Below are 11,104 nucleotides of genomic sequence, written 5' to 3' on the forward strand. Positions count from 1 at the left end.
AACATTGGATTTGAAACACATAATTCCAAGCCTTGGCTGGAATTTGCTATCTCCATAGCAAACGCAATGCTGTAATTGATCATAGTGGGATAATTTTACTTGTTTTAGTAGCTGGATTATCAAAGTGGTAATATTCAATTTGAATTTTTATTTTGCAATGTATTGAAATGTAAGTTTTATTGAAGTTTTTGGTTTTATGGCCTTTTAAGCCTTGTGATTAATTGCATAACTTGATGTCTATTTGAAATATCCTGTTAATTGGTCATCGACATGGATAAAGGGGTTTTAAAATTTGATTCATGGAGGGTTAATGTTTGGAGGAGTCCCACAAAGCTTTTTCATCTTCCAGTGTTCCTGCATGGGCCAAATATGTTCAGTGTCCAGATTTATTTTTTATGGCAGTAACTGCCAAGGCGATGAGGTTTCTTAAAATTAATTTACAGGATGTGGGCATTGCTGGCTAGGCCAGCCTTTATTGCCCATCCGTTATGCCCATGGGAAAGTGGGGGTGAGTTGCCTTCTTGAACCGCTGCAGTCTCTGTGTTTTAGGTACACCTGCAGTGTTGTTAAGGAGGGAGTTCTAGGATTTTGACCTAGAGACAGTGAAGGAACAGTGATATATTTCCAAGTCAGGATGGTGAGTGGCTTGAAGAGGAACTTCCAGGTGGTGGTGTTCTCATCTATTTGCTGCCCCTGTCCTCCTAGATGGAATGGTAATGGTTGTGGTTTTGGAAGGTGCTGCCTAAGGAGGCTTGGTGAATTTCTGCAGTGCATTTTGTAGATAGCACACACTGCTGTCACCGCTCGTTGGTAGGGAGGGAGTGAATGTTTTGTGGAAAGGGTGCCAATCAAGTGGGCTGCTTTGTCCTGGACAGTGTCAAACTTCTTGCGTGTTGTTGGAGCTGCACTTATCCAGGCAAGAGGGGAGTATTCCATCACACTCCTCATTTCTGCCTTGGGGAATTCAGGAGGTGAGTTACTCGTCGCAGGATTCCTAACCTCTGACCTGGTCTTGTAGCCATAGTATTTGTATGGCTGGTCCAGTTCAGTTTCTAGTCAATGGTAACCCCCCAGGATGTTGAACGTGAGGGTTTGAGAAATGGCAATGCCATTGAATGACAAGGGGCGATGGTTAGATTCCCTCCTGCTGGAGATGGTAATTGCCCTGTACATGTGTGGCGCGAATGTTACTTGCTAATTGTCAGCCCAAGCCTGGATATTGTGCAAGTCTTGTTGCATTTGGATATGGACTGCTTCAGTACCTGAGCAGGCATGTATGGTGCTGAAATTTGTGCAATCATAAGCGAACATGCCCACTTCTGACCTTATGATGGAAGGAAGTCCATTGATGAAGCAGCTGAAGATGGTTGGCCCTAGAACACTACCCTGTGGAACCCCTGCAGTGACGCCCTGGAACTGAGATGATTAACCTTCAACAACAACAACCATCTTCCTTTGTGCTAGGTATGACTCCAACCAATGGAGAATTTTACCTGATTCCTACTGACTCCAGTTTTGCTAGGGCTCCTTGATGCCACACTCTGTCAAATGCTGCCTTGATCTCAAGAGCAATAACTCTCACTTCACCTCTGGAGTTCAGCTCTTTTGCCCACATTTGAACCAAGGCTGCAATGAGGGCAGAAGTTGAGTGGGCCTGGAGGAACCTGAACTGAGCGTCGCTGAGCAGGTTATTATAAAGCAATGCTTGATAGTGCTTGTTAGCACTGTTGATGACCCCTTCCTTCACTTTCCTGATGATTGAGAGTAGACTGATGGGGCGGCAATTGGCCGGATTGGATTTGTTCTGCTTTTTGTGTGCAGGATACGGGCAATTTTTGGGTAGATATGAGTGTTGTAGGTGTACTGGAACAGCTTAGCTAGGGGCGCGGCAAACTCTGGAACACAAGTCTTCTGTACTATTGCCGGAATATTGTCAAGGCCCATAGCCTTTGCAGTATCCAATGCCTTCACATATTTCTTGATATCATGTGGAGTGAATCGAATTGGCTGAAGACTAGCTTCTGTGATGCTGGGGACCTCCAGAGGAGGCCAAGATAGATCGTCCACTCAGCACTCCTGGTTGAAGATTGTTGTGAATGCTTTAGCCTTCTCTTGTACTGATGCACTGGGCTTCTTTCATGATTGAGGATGGGGATATTTTTGGAGCCTCCTCCTCCAGTGAGTTGTTTAATTGTCCACCACCATTGATGACTGGATGTGGCATGACTGCAGTGCTTAGATCTGATCCGTTGGTTGTGGGATTCCTTAGCTCTGTCTATCACTTATGCTGTTTGGCACACAAATAGTCCTGTGTTGTAGCCTCACCAGGTTGAGACCTAATTTTTAGGTATGCCTGGTGCTGTGCCTGGCATGCCCTGCCCCTCCTGCACTCTTCATTGAGCCAGGGTTGATCCCCTGGCTTGGTGGTAATGGTAGAGTGGAGGATGTGCTGGGCCATGAGGTTTCAAATTGTGATTGAATACAATGCTGCTGCTTCTGATGGCCCACAGTGCTTCATTGAGGTCTAGTCTTGAGTTGCTACATCTGTTTGAAATGTATCCCATTTGGCAAGGTGGTAGTGCCACAGCCACACAACACAATGAAGGGTATCCTCAGTGTGGATACAGGATTTCGTCTCAACCAAGACTGTGTGGTGGTCACTTTCTATCATGGATGGATGCATCTGTGACAGGCAGGTTAGTGAGGGTGAGGGCAAGTATGCATTTCCCTCACCACCTGCCGCAGACCCAGTATAGCAGCTACCTGGTTTAGGAGCCAGCAAACTCGGTCTGTGGTGGTGCTGCTGAGCCATTCTTGGTGATGCACGTTGAAGTCCCCCACCCTGGCTACATTCTGCACCCTTACCACCCTCAGTGTTTCCTCCAAGTGGTGTTCAACATGGAGGTATACTGACTTATCAGCTGAGGGAACGCAGTACATGGTAATCAGCAGGAGGTTTCCTTGTTCACGATGCCATGAGAATTCATATGGTCCATAGTTGATGTTGAGGGCTTCCAGGGCAACTCCCGCCTGACTCTGTACCACTATCCTGCCACCTCCGCTGGGTCTGCCCTGCCGGTGGGATAGGACATATCCAGGGAAGGTGATGTCTGTGATATGATCTGTAAGGCATAATTCCCTGAGAATGACTATGTCAGGCTGTTCTTGACATGTCTGTGAGGCAGACCCCCCAATTTTGGCACAAACCGCCAGATGTTAGTAAGGAGGACTTTGCAGGGTCGAATGGGCTGGGGTTTGCCATTGTCATTTCTGGCCCCTAGATCGATGCCAGATCCATCTGGTTTCATTCATTTTTATTGACTTTTTTTTTAGTGATTTTGATACAACTGAGTGGATTGCTAGGTCATTTAGGAGTCAACCACATTACTGCAGATCTGGAGTCACATGTAGGTAGATTTCCTTCCCTAAAGGACATTAGCTAACAACAATCAACTGTGGTTTTATGGTCATCTTTAGACTTTTATTGAATTCAAATTCCACCATCTGCCGTGGGATTCAAACCCAGAGCATTATTCTGGGTCTCTGGATTACCAGCCCAGCGACAATACCACTACGCCACGGACTCCCCAAATCATACAGAACCATCTACACTCACACGCATAAACCTACTTTATAATGAACCACAATAAGATTACAGAAATTGTTATAGTTTTGTGACAGATTCCAAAGTTGTAAAAGTAAGCTTTCTGGCAGAGAAGTTGTTTGGCAGCAATTATCATTTGCCACAGTGTTAAAAAATTAACTTACACTTGAATGCATGAGCCCTAACCTCTGGCTTTTTTAGTGGGTAAGTATTGAGTAATGACCCCCAATTCACACTGTTGCACGTATTTCAGTATTGAGGAACTTGCACAGACTTCGAAGGAGCTTGGGAATTTGGACTGGAATTTCTGATTTCTGATGTTTAACTGTGCATGTGTATGCTTCAGAAGTTCCTGAATGATTTATTCCATTATAATGGAGAGCTGCTAGTTTTACTATGATTTTTTTTCACTCAGTCACCTAGCCTTTATTGTTAACAGTATCAGGTAGTTAAATGGATTTTGCTTTGCATTTTTTTTAATTAACAGGTTGCTTTTAAAATGTATCTGGGTATAACTCCCAGTGTGACCAACTGGAGTGCAGCTGGAGATGAATTTTCATTAATTCTGGAAAATAATCCACTTGTGGACTTTGTGGAATTGCCTGACAACCATTCCAGTTTGATTTACTCTAATCTCCTCTGCGGAGTTCTGAGAGGTGCATTGGAAATGGTGACCACTGTGATATATTTGTGCATTGGCAATTAACACTTTAATGCTCATCTCGCTAAACCTGCATTGCACATGGATTTGTTTAGGTAATGGACTTAATATTATTATTAGCATTATCCTTATTATTGGCATCTGTCTGCCTTGGGAGACAATGGGCTGTGTCCAGGGCATTTGTTACTTCTGTATTGAACATTGCCTGTTTTGACTGTAGAGGCCAATTCATGAGTGGTAGTCCCTTTTGCAGCTGGCACAGATGAATAACGTTGACCTGAGGTTGACTAATAAGTTTCCTTCCAGTGGCTCCTCTTTTCCAGCATTTCTTTTGTCCTCTGCTTTGTCCATGCCATTCCTGCTTGTCTCCAGGCCCTCTGGTCAGCAGCGAGTGGAACCATGCTTGACCCTTAACCTGATACATTTGTTAAAGAAAGGAAAAAAAGTTACATCAATGTAGTGTCCTAAAACATTTCACAGCTAATGGAGAACTGTTGAAGTGTGATCAAGTTTCAATGTGGGGAAGAGCAGCAGATAGTTTATACACAATGCGATCTTACAAACAACCAATATAGAAGGACCAGATAATCTTTTTAGTGGCATTGATCGAGATAAATATTCATGTCATGTGATCTTGGAGAAAATTAGACCTTCATTTTACAGCTCATTTGAACGAAAACACTTCCAATAGTGCAGCACTTTCTCAGTTCCGTACTGAAGCATGAAATTGGATTCTATTGCTCAGGTCCCTGGAGTGGTCTTGAAGCCTCAACCTTCTGGCTTTGAGGCAAGATTGAGAACTTAAATAGAATTGAAACACCTTTATACTTGATCCTTAAAATTTTTATCCACTTGTTATGGCCTTTCTCTTTCCTATCTATGTAACCTCCTGCAGTCCTAAAATCTGACTTTGGCCTTTTTTGCATTTGCTCCCCATTGGCAGTCGTGGCTGCAGCCGATTTGGCTGCATGCTCTTTAAATATTTCCTGAACCCTCTCCACCCCTTAAAACCAACCTTAATCTTGGATCAAACATTTTTTGCACGCCATCTAATGTCTCCTTTGGTTTAGTATCCGTTTTTGCCTAATTTGGCATTCTTCCGAAAAGTGCCTTGGGGCATTCTATTACATTAAAGGAGCAATGTCGTTAAAACTTGATCCTTTCAATAAAGTGAACTTGGTATGTGACAATCTGTTTTGGCTCAGGTTAGAGCACATCTGTTTCTTGAATGGCCAGTGTTACGACTGGGTGAGGAGGAGTGAACTGGCTCCTGTTTCATTCCGCCCCATCGGTCTGTACAATTTTTTTTCCCCCATAGATGCCTTTTCAAATCCAAATGTATTTACTTTTTAATAAGGGGCCAATCAAACCAAGTTTGCTCAAGGCAAAGAAAGAATAAGTTTATTCGTCACTAAACCAGAGGAAAAAAATAATAAAAGACACAACGCGATGCACACACACACATATATCAGAAGTAAGAAGGTTAGAGTCCAAATAAAAGTTAAAAGAATACGAGTAAGTTGTTTGCTTGTCTGTGAGGCATAGATTGTTGAAGTTAAGTGGTTCCTGGTAGAATTCTGCAGTTGACTTTGTTCAGGGCTGCACTCTGTTGAAGGCACTCTGGCTTAATTCAGGTCTGCATTTTGTTGATCCTCTTCTAGCTTCAGAGAGAGAGAAATAAATCTTTCTGGTGTTTTCTAGCAGTGCTTTAGGTCACTGTCATGTCTTTTTCCTGCTTGTTCTTTACTCTGCTTGGCAAAGCCAGTTTTAAACTCACACCTGTATATTCTTGGAAGGAAATTCAATTAGCATATCTTGCATTCATTATTGTACACCGAGTAATCCCATTTTTTAATCTCTGCATCTCTGAAACTTTTTGCACATTTCAAGATGTAAATAAACAGGAGATGGGAGTTATTTCGTCCTCCTTGGGGATTTTGAATACCTGATGAGCATCTGATCGAAGTCTAGCACTTTGCACCTCTAATGCCTTCCTTTCAAGATTGCCCTGTTTGAATTAGTCCTTGACAAACCCTCTTTCTCCTTGCTACCCCCACCCCCCACTTGTCCCTAAACCCTGGTGTGAAATTCCATGTACATGTGTGCAGTGTAATTCCTATAGACTTTCTAGATAAGTGGTCAACTTTATAACATCAGCTATCAGGTGACTTGTGGCAGCCATCCTTTGATCAGTGTCTCCTTTTGTATTTAAAAAAAAAGGTCTTTAAGCAGTTCCATATGTCTATGGTTAGCTAATTACTGGTGAAATTGTAGGTACTTCTTACTCATGCTTCCTGCAGTCATGACACTAGCATTCATCCACTTTCTCATGCTTCCTGCAGTCATGACACCAGTATTCATCCACTTTCTTCACACCTCACATCCTTGTCTGGATTGTTTACTTGCAAGGTTTTATGTTTCCTCCTCATGAGTTCCTGTGATATCAAATAACTTTGAATTACAACCATCTTAAAATTTCTCAATATTTATGATAACTCTCTTACCTGTTTACAAATAACTAAAACATCTATTTTTAATTCCCTGCATGGAAGCAATTTATTTGGCTTGTAGTTCACATACACATGGTCTATAACATAAGTTGAAAATCCGTAATATATATCAGTTTTAGAACAGTCTACTTTTCAGTAGCAAATGTTTAATTCCAAATTAATGGCAATTTTAAAGTTTTTTAAAGATGATATATATTGTTCAAATATAAGGCACAGCTAAATTGTAGATGAAAACATGATCCAGTAAATTTAATGTTGTAATGTCAGAACATCAGATGGCCTGAAGTTAATTGACCGTGGGTTAAAAAGAAAACAAACAGTTGTGACCTCTGTGTCAAGAGCACTAGTAGAATCAACAGTACTGTGTATTCTCTGTTTAATTTTTTCCGTGTTACCAGGTTCAAATGGCAATTGATGTGAAATTTGTCCAGGACACACTCAGGGGTGACAATGTGACAGAAATCAGAATGAAATTCACTAAAAGGATTGAAGAAAATCTTCCAGCTGGAGAAGAATAGCATTTCATAGTGCAGCATTTTTCTGGACAGTAAGAAGGTATTCTCTCAATACTATAGATTGTTGTATTGTGAAGTTTATTTATTGGCAAAAGTTTGACATTTATAAGAGCAGAAATGGAAGACAATTTATTAAAAACGGAATAAAGCTAGAGAGACTCCTTAAACTGAAAATAGCAGTGAATTCCTGCTCTCATGCTCTTCCACCTTCTTTGAGTTCATATTCAAAAATTTGTGTTTTTCTTTACTGATCTATAATCTGTATTTCTGTGGATTGCAAATCTGTTTGGGGGTGCAAAAAAACGCTACCTTCACCTGTTCTTCTGACATAAACCCCATAGGTTGCTGTTAAAGAATGTAATATTTTGTACAAGGTGACTACTCCCCCCTCGCTCCATCCCATATTTTGTCAAAACTTTCTGCTCAGAATGACTGAAGAGCCATATCATTAATGTGTACGTTTGTTTCTGGTTGCTGACGTCATGGATTTGAAATTTAATGTTGGTAGTAAGGTGGAGATGAATGGAATTTGAAGAAATCTTGAAGGTTATTTTAAAATGGTAAACAATTGTAAATATTGGAAATACATTCAGATGCTGACTCATCTGCTAAAGAGAAAAAAACAAAAAAACTGCAGATGCTGGAAATCCAAAACAAAAACAGAATTACCTGGAAAAACTCAGCAGGTCTGGCAGCATCGGCGGAGAAGAAAAGAGTTGACATTTCGAGTCCTCATGACCCTTCGACAGAACTTGAGTTCAAGTTCAAGAAAGAGTTGAAATATAAGCTGGTTTAAGGTGTGTGGCGGGGGGGGGGGTGGGGGGGGGGGGGGGCGTGGAGAGAGAGAGACAGAGAGAAGTGGAGCGGGTTGGTGTGGTTGTAGGGACAAACAAGCAGTGATAGAAGCAGATTATCAAAAGATGTCACCAACAATAGAACAAAAGAACACATAGGTGTTAAAGTTGGTGATATTATCTAAACGAATGTGCTAATTAAGAATGCATGGTAGGGCACTCAAGGTATAGCTCTAGTGGGGGTGGGGAGAGCATAAAAGATTTTAAAATATTTAAAAATAATGGAAATAGGTGGGAAAAGAAAAATCTATATAATTTATTGGAAAAAAACAAAAGGAAGGGGGAAGCAGAAAGGGGTGGGGATGGGGGAGGGAGCTCAAGACCTAAAGTTGTTGAATTCAATATTCAGTCCGGAAGGCTGTGAAGTGCCTAGTCGGAAGATGAGGTGTTGTTCCTCCAGTTTGCGCTGGGCTTCACTGGAACAATGCAGCAAGCCAAGGACAGACATGTGGGCAAGAGAGCAGGGTGGAGTGTTAAAATGGCAAGCGACAGGGAGGTTTGGGTCATTCTTGCAGACAGACCGCAGGTGTTCTGCAAAGCGGTCGCCCAGTTTACGTTTGGTCTCTCCAATGTAGAGGAGACTGCATTGGGAGCAACGAATGCAGTAGACTAAGTTGGGGGAAATGCAAGTGAAATGCTGCTTCACTTGAAAGGAGTGTTTGGGTCCTTGGACGGTGAGGAGAGAGGAAGTGAAGGGGCAGGTGTTGCATCTTTTGCGTGGGCATGGGGTGGTGCCATAGGAGGGGGTTGAGGAGTAGGGGGTGATGGAGGAGTGGACCAGGGTGTCCCGGAGGGAGCGATCCCTACGGAATGCCGATAGGGGGGGCGAAGGGAAGATGTGTTTGGTGGTGGCATCATGTTGGAGTTGGCGGAAATGGCAGAGGATGATCCTTTGAATGCGGAGACTGGTGGGGTGATAAGTGAGGACAAGGGGGACCCTATCATGTTTCTGGGAGGGAGCAGAAGGCGTGAGGGCGGATGCGCCTCAACCCCCTCCTATGGCACCACCCCATGCCCACGCAAAAGATGCAACACCTGCCCCTTCACTTCCTCTCTCCTCATCATCCAAGGGCCCAAACACTCCTTTCAAGTGAAGCAGCATTTCACTTGCATTTCCCCAACTTCGTCTACTGCATTCGTTGCTCCCAACGCGGTCTCCTCTACACTGGAGAGACCAAACGTAAACTGGGCAACCGCTTTGCAGAACACCTGTCTGCAAGAATGACCCAAACCTCCCTGTCGCTTGCCATTTTAACACTCCACCCTGCTCTTTTGCCCACATGTCTGTCCTTGGCTTGCTGCATTGTTCCAGTGAAGCCCAACGCAAACTGGAGGAACAACACCTCATCTTCCAACTAGGCACTTTACAGCCTTCTGGACTGAATATTGAACTCAAGAACTTTAGGTCTTGAGCTCCCTCCCCCATCCCCACCCCCTTTCTGCTTCCCCCTTCCCTTTGTTTTTTTCCAATAAATTATATAGATTTTTCTTTTCCCACCTATTTCCATTATTTTTAAATATTTTAAAATCTTTTATGCTTTCCCCACCCCCACTAGAGCTATACCTTGAGTGCCCTACCATCCATTCTTAATTAGCACATTCGTTTAGATAATATCACCAACTTTAACACCTATGTGTTCTTTTGTTCTATTGTTGGTGACATCTTTTGATAATCTGCGTCTATCACTGCTTGTTTGTCCCTACAACCACACCAACCCCCTCCACTTCTCTCTGTCTCTCTCTGTCTGCCGCCCCCCCCCCCCCCCCCAACACACACACACCTTAAACCAGCTTATATTTCAGCTCTTTCTTGGACTCGAACTCAAGTTCTGTCGAAGGGTCATGAGGACTCGAAATGTCAACTCTTTTCTTCTCCGCCGATGCTGCCAGACCTGCTGAGTTTTTCCAGGTAATTCTGCTTTTGCTAAAGAGAGGAGACAGTTTAGTGTGTGTTTGAGTGAAGCCTGGTAGAGTTTTACATTTTTTCGTATTTTCATTGTTTGTAATATTTGCGTTTTTTTCTTCTTTATTAGAATGGTTGCGAGCTTATTGAGGGTGCTATGTATCTTGCATCATGGTGATCTGATTCTCCTTCTACATTGCTTTATTTAGAATTGAATTTGATATAGATTCCACTCCAGTGTAAATCTTTTCCTCCAACTCTTTGTGGATTGTACATTCCAGAGATGGTCCATTAAAACAGAAACAGAACTATGAATTTCTTCCAATGCTCCAAAGCAAGAACAGTGAAAATCCATCCCCCACATCCTTTCAATAAACAGACAATATAGCTGCCTGACAAATGATTCTAGCAGGTTATCAGTGACACATTGTATCATCATCACAATCCCAATAAGATGATACAAAGATGCACTTTGTAAAGAAGCTGCAGCATTGAAAGTGGTTGTGTGAATGCACCAATTTGATGGAATTAGAGGGCTCCATTCAAATTGTTATGGACAAAACAAAAATAAAAATACCTGGAAAAACTCAGCAGGTCTGACAGCATCTGAGGAGAGGAACACAGTTAACGTTTCGAGTCCAAATGACTCTTCAACAAAACTAAGGAAAAATAGAAAAGAGGTGAAATATAAGCTGATTTAAGTTGGGGGGTGGGGTGGGGGGGGTGGTGTGGTGGGGTGGGGGGTGGAGTACAGGTAAAGCTGGATAGAGGGCCAGTGATAGGTGCAGATAGCCAAAAGATGTCATAGACAAAAGGACAAAGAGGTGTTGACAGTGGTGATATTATCTAAGGAATGTGCTGATAGGTGACATTAAGGGTAGAAAGCAGGACGAGCAAGGACGAGCCTATTTTGATCCTTTTCCCCCCACCCCACCCCCACTAGGGCTATCTGTACCTGGCTCGTCCGGCTTTCTACCCTTAACGTCACCTATTAGCACATCCCTTAGATAACATCACCACCTTCAACACCTCTTTGTCCTTTTGTCTATGACATCTT

The 11,104-nt window shown here is 42.8% G+C and overlaps 1 protein-coding gene across 1 annotated transcript; it reads left to right on the forward strand.

The window, feature by feature from the left end:
- The first annotated feature begins 2,898 nt into the window (after positions 1 to 2,898).
- Positions 2,899 to 7,379, forward strand: LOC121291175 (trafficking protein particle complex subunit 3-like). The gene is made up of 3 exons (XM_041212266.1): positions 2,899 to 2,904; positions 4,092 to 4,274; positions 7,174 to 7,379. Exons 1-3 carry the CDS (start codon positions 2,899 to 2,901, stop codon positions 7,291 to 7,293), a joined length of 309 nt encoding a protein of 102 aa, XP_041068200.1. The 3' UTR covers positions 7,294 to 7,379.
- Positions 7,380 to 11,104: the final 3,725 nt, after the last annotated feature.

Source organism: Carcharodon carcharias, chromosome 19 (assembly GCF_017639515.1).
Source record: "Carcharodon carcharias isolate sCarCar2 chromosome 19, sCarCar2.pri, whole genome shotgun sequence".
NCBI classification, from domain to species: Eukaryota; Metazoa; Chordata; class Chondrichthyes; order Lamniformes; family Lamnidae; genus Carcharodon; species Carcharodon carcharias.